Source organism: Gouania willdenowi, chromosome 6 (genome assembly GCF_900634775.1).
Source record: "Gouania willdenowi chromosome 6, fGouWil2.1, whole genome shotgun sequence".
NCBI classification, from domain to species: Eukaryota; Metazoa; Chordata; class Actinopteri; order Blenniiformes; family Gobiesocidae; genus Gouania; species Gouania willdenowi.
The window spans coordinates 11,625,181-11,645,114 of record NC_041049.1 but is presented as its reverse complement, the minus strand read 5'-3'; the positions used below and the strand labels follow the sequence as shown (position 1 = coordinate 11,645,114).

Here is a 19,934-nt window from a genome sequence, read left to right as displayed (position 1 = left end):
ATAATCCCATAATGCATAACCTTCCACTTGTGTTAGCTTTCTGTTAGCATCTCTTATGACAACGTATCCTAAATCTGCTGTAAAATACACTTAAAAATATTATCTATCATCTAATTAGTTTTTCATCTCCTGGTTACCTTGTTAGGCTTCTTTATCCGTGAAAATATTGCTTTTAATATTTTTGACGTGGGCGTCTGAGCCCTTTTTCTGTAATTATACTCCTTAATTATTATTATATATTTTTTTATGGTAAAATGATCCTTAACAAAAGTGACAGTGGGCAAAGTTGTTAAGAATTTTTAACTAAGCATGTGCAAACAATTTTATTATAATTGACAGTTTTTGTAGAGAATCCATGTGAATTACAATTACAGTCAATTATTACAATTCAATTATGATTAAAAAAAATGTGGAAATTGTGTTGGCATATTCAAAACTATAAAAACAATTTGCATAGTTTGCACTTTGTCTTTTATTAAAAGTTTGTAAGATTTTCCCAACGTGTTCTTTAAAGTGTGTGAATTAGTAGCATTGGGAGTAGCCCACTGTACGGTGAAACTAGTGTATGCCTTCACACTCTTTATTGATCCCAAACGCTAAAATTAAAATGAAATAAACATACAAAAAACAACAAAAATAGAACCCATCAGAGTCGAGAAATTTCATATGCATATGCATGTCAAATACGTTAATAATCAACCAAATGCACATGCACATAGTTTGAGAAGGGACAGAATGAAGCAAAGCTAATCCAATGTCCCAAAAAAAAAAGAAAGAAAAAAAATAAATATATATATATATATATATATATATATATATATATATATATATATATATATATACCACAATTCACCACTCAATTTCTATTTTTATGACAACAATACAACAAAAAACAGACAAAACAGACATCCAGCAAAAATTGTAGAAAATCAATAAAACAAGAAAAAGTGTAACATACTGTAGTTGTACCGGGCAGACTGGTGTATTTTTCAATCCATTTCACCGTACTCTTGTAATCAGCGCTCACACGCTTTTTGGTGCCATTTTTCTCTTTCCATCCCTGTCCTTTCTCAAGGGCACCTGTTACCTCCTATTACACACCAACCTGCACACACACACACACACACACACACACACACTCATACACCTTTAATCATTAAATTCAGCCACACGACCTATCATTATTTGATGATTGATCCGCCTTTTTTCTTGTATTTTTCGACTGGTTTCTCTGGTTCTCGTGATGTTCTGTTTCTAGCTTTTCTTGCCATCCTTTCGTTACTGCATTGTTTTTTTTTTTTTCTTTTTTTGTGCTATTCTCTAAATATTCTCCCGTGTTGACTGCACTTCAGTTTGTTTGCTGAAGATTAGAGATGTTTGTTTATCTTGTTCCGCTGGAGGCACAGAGGTCATTTTGAAGTCTCCCTTTGCTTGGTCACCTCTGTGAAAGTAAGAGCCTTGGCTGCATTTGTTTTGCATTATATTTTGTCATTCCTGCTTGTGTTGGTATAACATTGTAAGAGACACTCACATATTTACTCATCATGTGCTGCATGATTTCCAGAAATTATATTATAGAAATAATATTTTTTGTTTTAAATCAGCTCATTCTATTTGAATGTAGCAAAACATACAGTGATCACACGGTCTTTTTTTGGTTTTATTAATGTTTTCCAATTTTTTTCCTTATAACCTATGGATGCTGCATGCTTTAGATCAGAGATGGGCATCTTCTATCAGAGCGGGGCCCACAAAAATGTGATCGTCATATCAGAGGGCCACATTATTAACATTTATGTTAGCATTTAGAATAATGACCAATCTGAGCATTAATACAGGAACGAACAAATGGCTTTGTCTTTTTTAGTCCTTTTATATGGGTTTTCTTGTCGTTTTTTGAGTTTTTAGACCTTTTGTGTGTTTTTTAATTCATTTTGTTACATTTTTATTGCCTTTTTGTGTGTTTGTTGGGTTGTTATGTGTGTTTTTCTTATATTTTTTTATTTTATTGTTGTCTTTTTGTGTAATTTTCTGTCATTTTGTGCAATTTTGTTGGCATTTTGTGTGTCTTGAAGTTGTGATAGACCAATACATCGGCCGATTTTTGTATTTTTTACGTGTATCGGCATTAGCCAATGCGGCCCATGCGTTCGCCGATCTGCATTATTTACAGAGAGCAGAAATATGTTTTACTTGTTCTTGTTCTACATCACCTGTTTTTAATATTTGTTAAATATTTTTTACTTGTTGTTGTTGTACCTCACCTTTGTTAAAGGTGCAGTCCACGACTCTCAGATCCCTCTCTCCCCCTCCCTCCCCGCTGCTCTCTTGCCCTGCCTCCAAACTTTCCAAAATCCCTCCCTCAGAGGAGCTAACAAGCTAACGTTAGCCAGACAGCAACATCACAGTAATATAACATGCTCTGTTAAAAGCATATTACTACAGCGCTTCTCTCTCTCTATGTGCACACACCTCAGCAGCAGCAACAACACAGGGTCACTTACAGAAGCCACACGGAGGCTGCTACTGCGCGCACATGAACACACGCACTACAGAGTTCTAGTGCAACAATTACAAATCAAACATAATGTAAATAAAGCAGCAGTAATTACCTTTCAAGCAGAAAAGTCACCAATTCCATCTTCTACTCCTCCAGACCATACACTGTAAAAAAAGATGGCGCTGTAGCTCCGAGAAAGGGGCGAGGCCTGTGAGCAACAGCTGTCAGACAGTCCATTAAACACAATCCTGGCTCTGATTGGTTCTTCTTTACTCGGTCGCGGTGCATTCTGGCAATCTGCCAAAGGCTGCAGGAGCAGCAGGGGGGACTCAATGAGTCTTTTTTCACACAAACTACTAGTTTCATGTAAGGCTGTCCTTACATAGTGTCAGCTTTAGCAAATATGACAAAAAGTCACTTGTATAAGAGTTACAGACTGCACCTTTAATTTCAATAAATGTTCTTTTTTTTTTTTTTTTACTTCAGACTCGTACCATTTGTTATCATCATTGTGTAATTTTTATGATGTAAATTGAGGGAGCAAAAGTAGTATCGGCTCCAAATATTGGCTCAAGAAAATTGGCAGTCTGTGTCGGTCATCGGCTAAGGCTGATGGGAAAAACGTCGGTATCGGCATCGGCCCTAAAAAATCCATATCGGTCGATCCCTAGCTTGAAGTGCTTTTGTATATGTTGTGATATTTTGTCATCACTTTGTGTTAAAGTTGTTGTTTAGTATTTCTTTGTTATTAATTTGTGTACTTTTGTTGACATTTTGTGGATTTTTCTGATGTTTTCTGTTTCTGGAGTTTGTTTTTTATGTTGGCCTTCATATAACTTTCAACTTCCTGAATTACAATTCTGTTTTTAGGGGCCGTACACAATTAGACTGAGGGCCGCATGTGGCCCCCGGGCCACCAGTAGTTGCCTATGTCTGCTTTAGATGTTTACTTGCATCAGTGTAACTGAATCAATGGTGAATGTCATACTCCAGTGTCCCGATAACAAGCAAAATGGTGAATTTTATTTGAATTTGAAAAGCACCCAAATCCTGTAGAATACCTGCCCTTTGGGAGCAGAGGAAAGGCACCTCTAAAGCAAATGGTAATGATGGCTCAAACCAGTGTTATTTAGGATGTCATTGTGGCTACATCTTTGAAGCATGTGTTCCTCCAACCTTTTTCTGTGTGTCCTGTGTAACCTTTGAGATTTTATGTCATTCCATAAGTACACCATCATTATGTTTGTGCTGTTTATACAAGGCATTCAAAGCCAGTGTGGTCAAATTACCATTCGGTGTCAAAAAAAAAAAAAAAAAACACAGATACCTGCTTAAAAAAGGTGTAATTACTCAGCTTAATGATACCTCCCATGTGCCACCTTATGGGAATCACTGTTTTAACCCAAGAGGGGAGAGAAAATTAGCTCTAAAAGAGACCGAATTGTAATGCTGCATCATGTCAAGGCTTTAATTGTGACTGGGTTGAGATAAATTGATAAAAGGTTCAAATACCTGACTTATGACAATTATTGTGTAAGCTGTAGACAAACTGATGACATGCCTTTTTCCGCTGTGCCACTAGATACATTGGAGTTCACAATTTTACCATTTGTACATCTCTCAACAAACTGTTGGTATTTGACAGAAAAGCTGGTACTTAATAATCCTTTAGGTAGAAAGACATTTTCTCATTAGAACTTTGAGCTCAGACTGAAAAAGAAAAAAAAAAGTGAGTCAGGTTTGCTTTCTTACATTCACGTAGGGATTGATTATCAAAACAATATATGGTGTTTTGTCGTGGCTGCTTCTTTGCTCCTCATTAGGTTTCTGTTTTTTATTTAATTTTTTACAGTGTAAATGCATTGACTTAGTTGCCTAGAGACTGTTGTTAGTTTCTCTATAAACTTTAATGTTCCAAATGCAGCAGGAGCAAGAACGCCCTAATAACATGGTGTTCACACAATTACAATCATATTCTGCACCTAGATCTGATTGGTCAGACAAATCTATCTTTACTTTAGTGTTAAAGGCTGTTCTATTCTCTCTCATAATTTAATGTGATCTAGTTTTCTCTCACGGTTAAGAGTGTCTTGATTAGTATACTTCCATTTCATCTCTTTACCATAGTCTCCAGACGCTCTTGAACAAAGACTGATACAGACGTTGGTAAACTGTTGGAAGCTGTGTGCACAGTCAGCATAGAACCAAAGAGCCTTGAATCCTTTTAATTTTAATTCTACAGAGCTGGTCTCAATGGGAGGGGAGAGTTTAGAGCATTATTACATCAACTTGTCATAAAATCATCAATATGTTGTTCTGATTAATTTATCTTCCTTGGATTACTTGAATGCTTTTACATTTTTTATCCTTCATAAACTCTTATTCTGTGTCTTTTTATTGCTCTATATATACTTCCTTCCTTTTTTCATGTTATTTTATTTTCGAAGTGGCTATTTGTACGTAGTCGTACAGACAAGCATCAGTGCTATTCCTACGTGGCCTATGACAGTACCGGAAGTCGTGACCATTCCGTACATTCAAATCAAAAGGAAAAATGGCTGAACAAGAGATACACGTACAAATTCAAATCCACTTCAGAAGGTTAGGGTTAGTTAGTCCATAACGTAGTTTAGGGTTCGGGTTACGGTTAGGGTTAGTTATTCCATAACGTAGTTTAGGGTTAGGGTTATGGTTAGGGTTAGTTAGTCCATAACGTAGTTTAGGGTTATGGTTAGGGTTAGTTAGTCCGTAACATAGTTTAGGGTTAGGGTTACGGTTAGGGTTAGTTAGTCCATAACGTAGTTTAGGGTTAGGGTTACGGTTAGGGTTAGTTAGTCCATAACGTAGTTTAGGGTTAGGGTTACGGTTAGGGTTAGTTAGTCCGTAACGTAGTTTAGGGTTAGGGTTACGGTTAGGGTTAGTTAGTCCGTAACGTAGTTTAGGGTTAGGGTTACGGTTAGGGTTAGTTAGTCCATAACGTAGTTTAGGGTTAGGGTTACGGTTAGGGTTAGTTAGTCCATAACGTAGTTTAGGGTTAGGGTTACGGTTAGGGTTAGTTAGTCCGTAACGTAGTTTAGGGTTATGGTTAGGTTTAGAGTTAGTTAGTCCGTAACGTAGTTTAGGGTTATGGTTAGGTTTAGAGTTAGTTAGTCCATAACGTAGTTTAGGGTTAGGGTTACGGTTAGGGTTAGTTAGTCCGTAACGTAGTTTAGGGTTATGGTTAGGTTTAGAGTTAGTTAGTCCGTAACGTAGTTTAGGGTTATGGTTAGGTTTAGAGTTAGTTAGTCCGTAACGTAGTTTAGGGTTAGGGTTACGGTTAGGTTTAGAGTTAGTTAGTCCGTAACGTAGTTTAGGGTTAGGGTTATGGTTAGGTTTAGGGTTAGTTATTCCGTAACATAGTTTAGAGTTACGGTTACGGTTAGGTTTAGTTAGTCCGTAACATAGATAGAATTACGGTTAGGTTTAGGATTAGTTAGTCCGTGACATAGTTTAGGGTTAGGGTTAGTTGGTCCGTAACTTAGTTTAGGAATCTACATATCAATAGCAAATAGAAATACTGACCAATGAGGGGCGCTAAGTATGAATATTGCAACAATTCATAAACACGTAGCATGTCCGTGACGTAGTTTAGGACTTATTTTTAGTAAACAAAAGTACAAGTATGTAGCGTCTTAATCACGTGACCTATCACGTCACCTAAACTGGCCAATGAGGGGCACTGCGTATGGATAGAATGTCGGTATATTGATACTACATACAGATACAGCCACTGCCTTTTATTATTTTTATTGAACATTTTTAGTATTGACTATGAAAGTAACTTGTCTTGTGTGCTTCTGTCTATCTTGGCTACGACACACGACACACTTGCAGAATAGATGATTATCTTAAAGCTGATATCCGGAGTTTCTGAGAAATCTATTTTGAAGTACCATTCTTTTGAAATGCGAAAAAATACCAAACTATTTTTTTTTACTTTGGTGTGCTGCCAGTGGTCATTCATATACGTCAATGTATACTTAAGTACAAGTACAATTACTGATTTAGAAATATACTCAAAAAAGTACAAGTAACTCAATTAGTATTGTTCATGGGCAGTGATGAAAAACGCATCCGTAAAATTGTGATTATAAATGACCTGGGGCCTCGTTTATTAAACATTGCATAAAACCTGTACATAAAGAGTTAGTGCTCACAAGATCTATAAATGTGTTGTGCCAAAATGTATACAGATTTTTAAACCATGCTGAGCACCCATGCACGCACTTCATAAATCACATTGTACTTGGAAGATTGCACAGGTGAATTAAATTGACCACATTCTACCAAAAAAAATCAATGCATAAGACGCCAGGTCAACAGAGTGATGTCATTTTCACTCCAACTTTTTCTTTATAATCACATTTGCTCTGCAAATTATTTGCTTAACTTTCAGACCCTGTTTTATTCGTGAGCAATTTTTATAAATGAGGCTGCAGTTGTTTCACAAACTCTGAACTTTAGATCAGTCCTCATTTTTCAAGTTGTCAACTGTTGGTTAGTGAGTGGTAAATTAATAAATGACACAGATTATCGAAGCAGGCGCACGATCCAACACGTGCAAACGCACATTTGTTGGTGTTGCATGTTATGCACACGCAAACGCACAAAGGGAAGATCTCGACAAAAAAAAAGCAGTAATTAGGCCTATGTGCTGTGGATATTCTTGGTACAGTACTGATCAGTGTTATCTGTGTGCGAGAGCGGAAAGAAAGGAGAGAGAGAGGGAAGATTAAAAAAGAGTTTGTCTGCTGCAGCCGCAGCCCACAGTTTCCATGGTAATGTGGAAACCCATCTTGGTTTCCATGGTAACATCCAGTTGGCATCCACAGAGATAAAGTAAAAGAAAAAAAAAGGAGAAAGATGAGATGGGAAGGTGAGAGGAAAAGACAAGCATGAAAGGATTGACCGAATAACTTTTCAGAGTGTGAATTATTTTATTGTTACTTTTCTGTTACTTTTATTTTATCACCTGTTTTGCCAACTGTTGATGTCAGCAATGTCCTTTAATCCAGGCGTTTTCTTCTGGTCTCACCCTGGGACCCACATTTTGCCACGATCATTAAATCACGACCCACATTTTTTTAGAGTTCAACCAACCCAATTTAGTTTTTCAAAAAATAGCTTTTTTTTTTTTTAAACATAAATCTATATATTTTCCTGTGCAACATGCATTTCACAGCATGCCTGTCAAAAGACATGTTTCTTTCAAAATATTATTTTTTTATATATTTTTTTAATATATTTTATAAATATTATTTATTCAGGGTTGGGGTCAATTATAATTGTAATCACGTAATTGATAATTAATTACAATTATAGCCATAAATTATAATTGTAATTTTAAAAATATGTTGCTGTCGTAAATGTAATTAAAATGTAATTAAGTGTAGATAATTGACTTTGTCATTTGATGTATTTTTCTGTAATGTATGTTTTTTTTTGTTGTCTTTTTGTGCATTTTTTGTACAATTATTGTTTTTTGTCATTGTGCTGTGATTCTGGAGTCATTTTTTGGTGTAGTTTTGTGCATTTCTGTTGTCATTTTCTGCATTTTTTTCTATAAATATTTAGTTTGGTGTTTTTTGACTCATTTTCATATTTTTTGTTGTCATTTGGTGTATTTTTCTGTAATGTATGTTTTTTTTGGAGTCATTTTGTGTGTTTTTGGAGCCTTTTTGTGTATAATAACAGTTACTTTGTTGTTTTTTTGTAGTCATTTTGTATATTTTTGTGCATTTCTGTTGTCGTTTTGTGCAATTTTTGTACACATATTGTTAAGGTTTTTATTTTATTTTACTCAATTGGTATATTTTTATTATAAATACCGTGTGTGTGTGTGTGTGTGTGTGTGTGTGTGTGTGTGTGTGTGTGTGTGTGTGTGTGTGTGTGTGTGTGTGTGTGTGTGTGTGTGTGTGTGTGTCTTTCACCACTGACCATACACCAAATCTGCAACACTTAAAAATATTTGTTAAGTGATAACTATAACTATGACTACAGCTCCTGAGGGCCCCTTACATGGTTGATGTTAGGTGAATAAGTGCATATTCATGACCCCTGCTCTAGCGTCTCAGCAAACATCTCTGAGGTAAAGAGTTAAGAAACCAATGGGCAGTGGGAGAAATATCAAAACGTACCAGTGAGGAAACAAACACAAGCTTGTATTTCCTTCTGCCTCACCAAATATAAATATAGTTTACTCCATTTGTCCATTGAACACACAGTGCATCACAGTCACACACATAAGAACGAACAAAAATACAATTTTAGGTTTTGGCAAACCCTTACGATTGCAGTCCTCAGACAGAACTTTACAACTTTAGTAGTTTGGAAGTTTAGAACTTTAAACCTGTAAAACTGTAACTGTAACCATGGTAACAATGGTTAAAGTTACAGTTCTAAATCTAAAGTTAACCCTCTGAGGACTGCAATAGTAAGGGTTTGCCGAAACCTAAATTTGTATTTTTTTGCTCATTCTGATGCAATTTATTGGAGTATCTTCAAATATGTTATATCCCTAGATTCTGTACAGTCTACGCTAAAAAGGTATACATATAAATAAATAAGGTATACATATAAATAAATCAGGTATACATATAAATAAACCACAAACAGTAGTGAAAGATGTTAAAAATCTGGTATAAAATACAAAATTCTGAGCAAAAATAAGTCATATTTAGTAAATAAACACACAATACGTATTGATCCAAAAGATTTTGAATGGACATTCTGTGTTGTGGATAAGATTCCCACTCTGCCTACTAAGAATGTGCGATATATTCTACAACCTCACATCTCACCCTCACTGCAAAACAGTCTATTCTTCCCCACCTTTTCTATTTCCTGCCTTGAGTCTCTTCTCCCTGCTCCCTTTCTCCTCCCCTTTCCCCTCCCCCTCCACTTAGGTGTAACACTGCTCTCCCTTTTTATATCCTTCCTATAATAAAAGTTTTCTTACCCTTCCTTAGGGAGGGCTGGTGATGGTCACAATTAAGCAATAAAATAAATCAATGTATTTTATTGCAATAACAAAATATGCATTGCTGTCTCATAATGATTGCACTTCCTGTGGTGTTGACCTTTGACAGCATGTGCAGACAAGTAAAAAAAAAATAAATAAAAAAAATAATAAAAAAAGAATGTGCGATATATCGTCGCTCACGATATATCGTCAAAAACATTCTCACCGGTAAAATATGTCACCTCACGATAGAAACGATAAATGCCCATGTCGGAAATTAGCGAGGGCCACGGGCCATTTGTCCCTCAATTTAGTCAACATGAACCTGTAGCATCGATTATGAACTGGAAACTCGACTAAAGCTAACTATGCTAAGCTAACCCACCGACACACAGACTGGGCTAAAAGCTAATGCTAACCACTCCATATAAGGAATAGACCAAGTAAAAAGATTAAAATAACACGTCTTACTATCATGAAACCACAGAGAGGCATGGATTTGTTTATGGTCAGATTTAACACTTTACTATGGAAGGATAAAAGCTAACATGTCACACGTTGTGTGAAATAAATAATTGTTAGCATAAAAACTCATGTCACTATTCATCCGTCCCAATTTGTGAAACACAATATTTTTTAATTATTTTTCACGTGTTTCAAAAGACAAAGCTGGTCCCATTAGACTAATGTAACTATTTAGATTATTACACCAACATATATTAAATCATCAGCTTGATCTGGTTTAATAATAGGAAATCATAACTTTATGTAACTCATTATCAAATAAATGAAACACGATTCAGCAACAGTAAAAACACTAATTAAGTTATTTTTGCTTTTCATGTGCTTTTTTTTAGAAAATGTTTTCATTTTAAGTGAGGAAATAAATTAATTGCATACAATGACACTAATAGAGTGATCCACATGCACAAATATATTCCATTAAATATCAGCTCTTTGAGTCAGCAGTTATTGTAGCCTTTTTTTTTATGTGTTTAGTGTTGATTTATTCAGATTTGTGTTTGTAAGGAAAATGTTTACACTATAAGTTGGGAATAGTTTTGTTTATTTACAGTTTTTTATTTATTGTGATGTTTATCGTTATGGTGATAAATACCAGAAGTTATCGGGATAATTGTTTTAGTCTCTATCTCCCATCCCTACTGCCTACCCTGTAGGTCCCACGGGTCCCAAAGATGCTTGAAAAGCCCTGAGCTGGTATAAAGATGATCATAATAAAAGTGATAACCAGACCTCAGGCATTCTTTATTTACGAGGGATACAATAGCATCAAATAAAAGCCCCATCCCACTGACTGTGTGGGTTTGGCCAGTGTAATAAATGTGTAACCTTAGGTCTGCTCAGACTAAAGCTTGATGCCCCACTTTTTTGGTTTGCTTTTTATGTATTGTTTCAATGGGAGTTTTATACGTTAGGGTGTAAGGATTCATCCATTAAACCATTGAATCGATTTATATTCCTATGATCCAACTACATTTATCTGTGCTCAGCAAGTTGCACTTAATTTGTTTTATATTAATATTGTATTATTTTTATAAAACAGCAGAAGAGTCAGGTAAACCTAATAGAGGTCGACCGATATGGGATTTTCAAAGGCCGATGCAGATATCGATTTTTTATTTTTTTTTTAATTCAGCTGATGGCCAGTTTTGGAAGCCGACATTTGAGGCCGATACACTTTTCTTTTTTTTTTTTAAAGCATATTGATTATGAACGACAATGTGAACACTCATATGATATAAATGTATATATTAGAAATTAAATTAAATTAAATACACCAATACAACTCTTAACATTTATTGAACTTTAAATATACCTGTACACAACCAAGTTAAACAAAAATTATATTAAGGATATAATAGGATCAGGCACTATTATGTTATATCCTTATCCTATTATATCAGCTTTTTATTTGTAAGCCTATTGGCTTCTACCTCTCTCATGCACATTATTAGTATTCCTTTTTTTTTTTGTATATTCATGCATTTTTATGTTATTTCTTTTTTTCCTTTAATAGCTACTCTAAAGTGCTAAAAAATTTTTTTAAAAATATCAAAAATAAAATTTGCCGGTTGCCGATATTGGAAAAAATCCATATATCGGCTCGATGTAACGGTCGACCTCTAAAACCTCATAACAAATGAGAGCAGAAAAGTGTTGGTTGCACTTTATTCAAATACAATGTGAATACATTGGACATTAAATGTTGTTTACTTGTTTGTTTATGTCCACAATAAATAGTATAGATGATTCTTTCCCTTACAAGAATTATTTCCTGCACTCTCCAGTATCCAGGGATTTATTTCACTCACACTGGTTGAATTATTATTTTGGCTAAAAAGTCACAGAATCAATCTAAATTAACATCATTGAATTGAATCGGCAACAACAAGTCGTGGTTCGAATCGAATTGTTGTTCAAACTAATCTTTACACCCCTATTGTATACTTATATATTATTAAAAAATGATGGGTAACATAGGTAGCATTACATCAGAATCAGAATCAGAATTCCTTTATTATTAATCCCAGGGGGAAAATGCTTATGTTACAGCGACAGAAAAAATCACAAATTAAAGAACAAAATGTTAACAAAGACGAAACAAAGAATAAACATTAAACAAGTGTATAATTAAGTAAAAGACTGTTAAAAAATAGGGATCAGATACACACACATTACAGTAGAAAATAAAGGATAGATAATACACAAGTATGATACAGATATTTACAAAAAAAAAAATTACAAATATGATTTATATATTTACAAGCTTTGAGGTTACAGTGATGAATTATACAGTTTGATCACCACAGGCAGGGGTTCTGTGGAACATTAAAATGCTGACATTTTAGGATATTTCCTCACCTGCCACACCAGACAGAGTCCACACACACACACACACACACACACACACACACACACACACACACTCTATCCCTCGCTGTCTGCTGTATGGTCACATGTCGATACTGTAATCTGATTGGCCTGGTTGATGGTTGGGAGGTTTGATCGAGCTATCACTGGTAACTAAATTATTGCTCCCACACACTCACCTTTCGGCCATCCTGTCTGTCTTCCTCCCCCTCCGTTCTGTCCGTCTCTACCTTATCCTTCCTCCTCTCCTCTCTTATTTCTCTCCAGTTACTAACTAAATTATCTATGGGCCCCTATGGATTTAGCCCTTTATGGGCCAGTACAAAGAGGAGGAGGAGGCATTTACGTGTGTGTTTGTGTGTGTGTCAGACTGGGCTGTTCCGAGCAGATGTTTTTAGTTGTTTTATGCCTCTGTGCGTTGCGTTGTTGGGTGTGTGCGTATTTGTAAGTGATGGAAGGCCTTTATGCATTTGAGAGACAATATTGTGTGTCTGTGTTTGTGAAATTAATTATGACCACATTGTGTAATTTGTATCCCTGACTGGTAGGGTGAAGAGTTCAGTGTAAGTGATGAAACCATTAAACCTGCGTTGTATCAGGAACATCAAGAGACTGGAGACAGGTGTTTAATGGGAAACCGAATGAGACTTTATTGAACCTATTACAAGTAATACTGTAATGGACTTGAATTGAAATTCAGTCTACTTAGAAGTTAAAACAGTGTTTTTCAACCTTTTTTTTGAGCCAAGGTACTGTACATCTTTTCTTTGATTGAAAGAAAAAGGCACAGCACCAACCAAAAATGTAAAAAAAGAAAAAAGAATTTTCGTAGCCTATTTTACAAATATACAGCCGTTCTTATCAAAGTGTCTTGAATAGGAATCAAATAAACACAAAAAAGTTTTTATTCACATATTTCTTCCATCCAATAAAAAGTGCAATGAACACTCTGCAGTCATTTGTTTAAGTGTTTTTAATAAGAATCAAATAAACAACAACAAAAAATGTATTCATATTTTTCACATTTATTTTTTCAAATACAAATTACAGTTAACCATATACAGTAATTTTGTATCAAAGTGTCTTGTATACAAATCAAACAAAAAACAAAAAGTACATTTAAAAAACACAAAATATGATTGATGATGAATGATTTATTATTATTATTATTATTATTATTATTATTATTATTATTATTATTATTATTATTAATAAATATATAATACATTTTTATGTATTTATATTGTTGAACGTTTAGCAGCGTTAGATTTGATCTAAAGGCTGTTATTGAGGGATTTGATGTTCAAGAATGAAGCAAATCTAGTTTATTAACATGAACGATGAGAACTGAGTGGCAGTTGTACTAATACTAATAATAATGCATTGGATTTTATACAGCGCTTTATCATAGACACTTTAGTGCTTTACAGAATTAAGGCATTATTCTTTCACTCCACATTTAGTGGTGGTAAGCTACTATTGCAGCCACAGCTGCCCTGGGGCAGACTGTGTGTCCTTCTTTTACATTTCTAAAATTTGAATAATTTCCCACGCCAAACCTGCCAATTTCTCGCGGTACAGTGGCTGACTTTAAGACCATTTGAGGACATTTCCCAGGACCTTCGTAGTCAGGGGAAGAATTATTATTACAATCAATCTCTAAGGAACTTTGTAGTAGTGGAATTGCTAATTTGAGAGTGTGTGTGTGTGTGTGTTTATATTTGTCCATGAAGGCTCACGTGCACCAGGAAGACAGGAAGAGGGTTGCCTTTGTTAAATAATCAAATTGCCTTGATTATGTACAAGATTATGTTAGACAAATAGACAGTCGCACATACAGACGGAACATCTTGTTCTGGCTCAAATTCTCAGCAGGATACACTGCCAGTCGTGTACTTGCCCACAAGTCATAAATAGTGTTTTTGTAAAGAATAAAAAATGTATGATTATAAATAAATATAATCTTCTGATCAGTGCACAACCAAATGTGAATGTTTTTTTAAGGCGTTCATCTGCCAGTAACTTTTAGGAAATGTTCTTCTTGTTCTAAAACTATGACCTCATTTCTGTTTTCTCAGGAGCGTGTGGAGTATCTATTCCTCATCATTTTCACCGTGGAGGCGTTCCTAAAGGTAATAGCCTACGGCCTGCTCTTCCACCCCAACGCCTACCTGAGAAACGGCTGGAATCTGCTCGACTTCATCATTGTAGTTGTAGGGTAAGTACACCAAGACACATTCAAAATCCTTTGGGTAACTGAACTGGTAACAGGTTTGGCTGACATGCGTCTCGGCCAGGGGTCTGGAACCAGCGGCTCTTGAGCCTCATGTGGCTCTTTGACTAAGAAATATTAAAATAATGAATATTTATTTCTTACTGAGGGTATTATTTTAAATGGCTTTGACACCAAATAAAATCATGATATAACAATTTGTCATTCCAGGACTTTAATCCAGGTGAGATGCTTTGATCATGAGTGGGGCTTCTGGAGAAATTAAGACGCGCTCAATTTATACTATATAATCTCCAAAGAGCAATCTATGCTATGCTAACTACCCACCCAATACTCACTATACCTCTCGCAATCCTCTCAATCGAACCTACAAGACATCACAAACACCATTCTCAGCCAATGGAAACATTCAATAGTAAGAGCCAAGTTTCTACCCATAGAGTTACTCTTACATTTTAAAACAAAATACGCCAAATTGAAATATTTTGACTAAAATATCAAGAGTTGGACTAGGATCAATCAACAGCACGACTTCATACCCAAATGCATCACCAGGATCACTTTAGTCAAATTGTTTATTAGCATGCAGTTTAGATTTGGCAGTAAGGCTCTGTTCTGGGACCTCTCTGCACTTCCATGCAGCTGCGTGGAAATCCCGAAGCAAAGTGAGCTCCCCCTTGCTCTTCCGTTACCTACATGGAGAGACATAAGCAGAGAGAGCGGTCAGCAGGACTCCCTGGAACAGAAGCACAGAAGTTAGATGCAACAAGAGACACTGTTTAATTAGACAGAAGAGGAGGAGCTGGGGTGGGGGCAGGTCGCGAGAAGCGTGCGGAAGTAGGCGTGTTGCAGTGGTTTAAATACAGCACTGAGACTAACTCTAACCAATGGGAAGCATGGAACACGATCAGCTGGATGATTAACTGAATTATGAATAAGAGCCACTGTTAGCTGATGGGGCTGGGCTAGCTTAACTTCCTGCTTGAAAAAACGCGATGCTCTATTTGTTTTTAACAGAAAAAAAAGTGCTTTGGGGGTTTAGTTACTCTTTAAGGCTTTTAAATATCTGTAAACTCACTATGTCTGCATATTTACACTGGCACATGAATCCCTGTTTTATTGCTGCTGATAATTTGTCATGGACTGCTACTCTGGACTCTTTAAAACATCAGCACAACATTGGCAAATAAAATATAGCATTCAGGTTTAATCACCGTCAACAAATAAGAGTAATGCCAAGACAGTTGGCGGAATCAGACAGTTACAGTGTCTTTTGGATTTCCTCCACAATCATGACATGCATGAACTGTTAGTGACGCTAGCACAGATAAACAAGGAAAATACCTCACTAAAGAAGATCATATTGTATAAAATTTGGTCTTTTCAAATGAAGAAATGAAAATTGATTTTTGATTTCTATCGTATTCCATTTGGAAACACACACCAAACGCAGCAAAAACACCAGTTCAGTGAATGAAGAAGGATATAGCTAGTAGTTTATCTGATGGATTACTTCTAATAATGCTAATAAAATGAGTGTATGAAGTGTTCCCTTCATTAGAAGTACACAAAAAAAAGTTTGTAGATGTAACAAGTACTGTAATAAAGTATAGGTTTGTTTTGTGTGGCTTTGGTTCGACTTCAAAGCTGCAGTAAACTTTGGCCCCTGGTGTTGTTAAAGCTTAAACTGATTAGCTTGTGAAATGCTGATAGCAAAACCTTCTCTGTTTTTCTTTATCACAACTCAGCACCATCGCCTCTCTGCTAAAGCCTCTTTAGTGGGTGTGTGTGTGTGTAAATGTGTGTCTGCGCGGGTGTGTTGTGCTATAGTTCATAATAATGGGTTTTTATGGCATAATACAGCTATAGCCGGTGACACTTATAGTAATGCTAATTGACTGTGTACGAATAAGTGGAGGTGTGAGTGTGTGTACAAGTGGAGATGGCTATATTGAAACACACTCGTAAAACTCTCGTCTGCTTTTTGTGTCGGCCCCTCGAGATGTGGCGGAAAAAGACGACAGGTTTGTTGCTGTGTCAGCTTGAATTGTGATACAGAATTCTTAGAAGGGGATAAAGTACTGCATTGATTCCTCTTGTAATGACTAATGTTCGTTTGAGATCAGATGTACCTGTAGGCTATTTCATCCAAAAGTTGTCGTCTTCCGCAACTGATGCCAGTGCGACCCCAAACACTCTGCCAAAGTGCACATTTCTGGTGTTTTCATGGATTGAAAGTTGTGCCAAACCAATAGCGGATGTTGATTTTGTGGCTTTTGGCGAAAGCACCCAAACACAATAAACAAACTACAGCAAAAATGGCATCAAGCGAATTGCTTTCTTCCTTTTTTGGCGAATGAGCGCAGAAAGCACAATAAGAATGAAGTAAAAACCCTCCTCAAATATTACAAATCTAACTTTGTAAAGGCTAGATTGTGCTAAATCGTAAGTATAAGCGTGATAACATGATAACGTTTTTTATATAAGTTTTGGCGAAACTGGGAAAAACAATAGATTCTCCTTCTGCTGTGTCAGCACAGATTTAGGCTATCCTGGCCGAAGCTGTCATGAAACTTTTCCTTGGCGCCATTTTTGCATTCTTCTATGGGATTCCCAATCCCACAATGCAATGCACACATTTTTTTTCCAAAGTTCAAGTCTCATGACAATTTCGTCAGCAAACCCAATGTTTGTGATGAAGTCAAAAACGTGCTTACGAGCAGCAATTTCAACCTTTGATATTTGTTTGTGACTAAATTATTCCTCTTTGTGGAAGAAATACATTTGATTAATTGATCTGTGAGGCCTACATTATGGCTGTGTTCGGAATCGCATACTAACGTACGACTTTTACTAAGTCTGATGTCAGAATTAGTATATACTGTAGTTTAGATCGGGCCTTAAATATTAAGCCTGACCCGGCCCGAGCCCGCCAACATTAAGCCCGAGCCTGATCAAATAACTCGACATATAGGCCTGTATATAATATAATAATATGTACATTAGGCCTATATACATAAATTGTAAATACTAGGAGGAGACAATTAAATAAAGTATGTTTAATATAAGATTGGAATAGTTTAAACACAGAGAGATCACACAAAAAACAACATTATAGAACTTTGCAAGTCATGTAAAAAATATATTTTCAAAACAAAATTCAATAAAATAGGCTATAAAGTATTATTTAGAACTTGTGCAATTGGAGGAAAAAAAAAAAGTTATCCGCGGCTGCTTTCACCGTGCAAAAAACACACAAAAAACCAACATTAGGTCTATTATCACTTTGTGAATGAAGTCAAAATATTTTCTAAACAAAATACAAAATATATCCCAACTCCCAAGTAAAGTGGTTTGAAGTTGTGCAATACATACAGTAAGTGAAAAGTCTTCCCTTTCGCTGTGCAAAGGTAAGGGGCCGATGCGTGTTCACGGCTTGCTGCAGCTGCTGCTGCTGCACGCTTGTTACAGTGTTATTAACAAATTGTTCTTTTTTACTATATTACTTTTTGTCAATTAATTGACTGTACTGTGGCATATATACAGTATATATATATGTTTTTTTTTTAGTTTTTTTTAAAATTTTGAATAAATGTATCTATTATATAAAAAATAAAATAAATAAAAATTGAAAAATGAGGCCCGAGCCCGTCCCGAACTCGGGCCAAGAATCTAAACTCTAGTTTGTAGTGCGTGAGAAATACCTGGATGTGTACTATATCGGGACTATTTTTAAGTATGTACGGTGGGCACACTAGTCATACTCAACCGTCCCTTAATCGTCCTGGGACCGACTTCAAAGTCGGCTAAAAGTCAAACATCCTCTTTTCAAAATAAAAGCATCTCTTGTTCTGATCGTGCTTCTGTCCACTACTGCCACCTCTGAACCTGGTTCTACCAGAGAATTCTTCCTGTTATAAAAACAAAACAAGGCAGTTTTTTCTTCCCACTGTCGCTAAATGCTTGTTCATGTGGATCTCGCTGGGTTCTTTCTTTCTTACTGTGAATTTTATATTGTTAAGTGCATTGAGATTACTTTGTTGTATTCTGCGCTATATAAATAAAGTTGAATTGAATTGAATCTCTTCTGGTTTTCCATTTGTTTTTAATGTTTCTATAAATAGGGCTCTGGTTTTGAAGTTACCCAGAATTTTTGTCAGTAGCTCAATGACGGGTCTCCGAAAATGTTGGAATTAAATATGTTTTCAGTGAGTTTTATGGATCAAATGAGCACATGTTGATATTCTACTGGGTCACGTTCTCACGTAAAATGTTTTCAGAACTTTCAAAGGTGGTGAATCAGCAGATATTTAGCCTCAGTTAGCTTCAGGTTTTTGTCATTGAAGTTTCCCAAGATGGATTTCGAACCTACAAAGTATACTTCAGTGGGAACGGTTCTCATCCTAATCCTCCTAACCATACTAATAGTATATAGTAGACAGTATATACTCATTGAGTTTGAAGTGCATAGTACGGAGTATGCCATTTTGGACACAGCCTGTGTTTGTGTGTTATAAGAGGTGACGTGTGTATGTGTTTGTGTTCAAATGAGAAGCTACAGGAGTGCAGCCCCTGCAGAATAGTCCTCATATGGGTGAAGAAGCTCACACACGGTACAGTGCAGCCTCAGGGACACACACTCCAGAACACACAGAGTTCAATGATTTAGCTTTAGGCTAACGCATACCTTTGAGCAGAGGTTTCCATCATGGAGGGCCTTTAACAAGCATGTTTGAACCTCCACCACCGTTAGTAGTGATGGTTTCTTTGTATTATGCCTGGATGAATACGATGGATACTCACCACTGCATACTGAGAACACTGTATGATCCATGCTTTTGAACATGCTAAATTTGCAGCCTCGACTTTACTGTAACTCACCAACTTCATAATCAGTATTTTTTGCTTCTCCAAATTTAATTGTTGGGTCTTTTGACAATCAGCCATGTTAACTTGATTATTTTCTAATTTCTATTTTAGCTTAAGCCCAAGGACAATTTAATTTTTAATTATTTTTTTTTTTAATTCTTACTGTTTTATTCCAAACAAATTGCAAATGCAATAATACAAGAAATAATATTACAATAAACTGCAGATTTCTACCCTCGAGAAAAAAAACCCCCAATAATTACAAATATTATTGCATACACGCACTTTTTGTGTTCGAAAGGGAGTGGGTGGTAGTATAAACTTATTCGTCCCACCCCTTTTTCTACATTACAGTAAACAAATAATCTATTTCTCAGAATTTCCTGTTTTATAACCATTGCTGCCGTGAATAATTTATTTTGTCTCATCTTGATGATTTT

General features: G+C 35.8%; 1 protein-coding gene across 1 annotated transcript in view; it reads left to right on the top strand.

The window, feature by feature from the left end:
* cacna1c (calcium channel, voltage-dependent, L type, alpha 1C subunit) overlaps positions 1 to 19,934 on the top strand; it is a 192,323-nt gene that overhangs the window by 74,004 nt on the left and 98,385 nt on the right. The window contains exon 4 of the mRNA XM_028450528.1: positions 14,471 to 14,610. Within this exon, the coding sequence (XP_028306329.1) occupies positions 14,471 to 14,610 (140 nt within the window). The remainder of the gene's footprint in view (positions 1 to 14,470; positions 14,611 to 19,934) is intronic.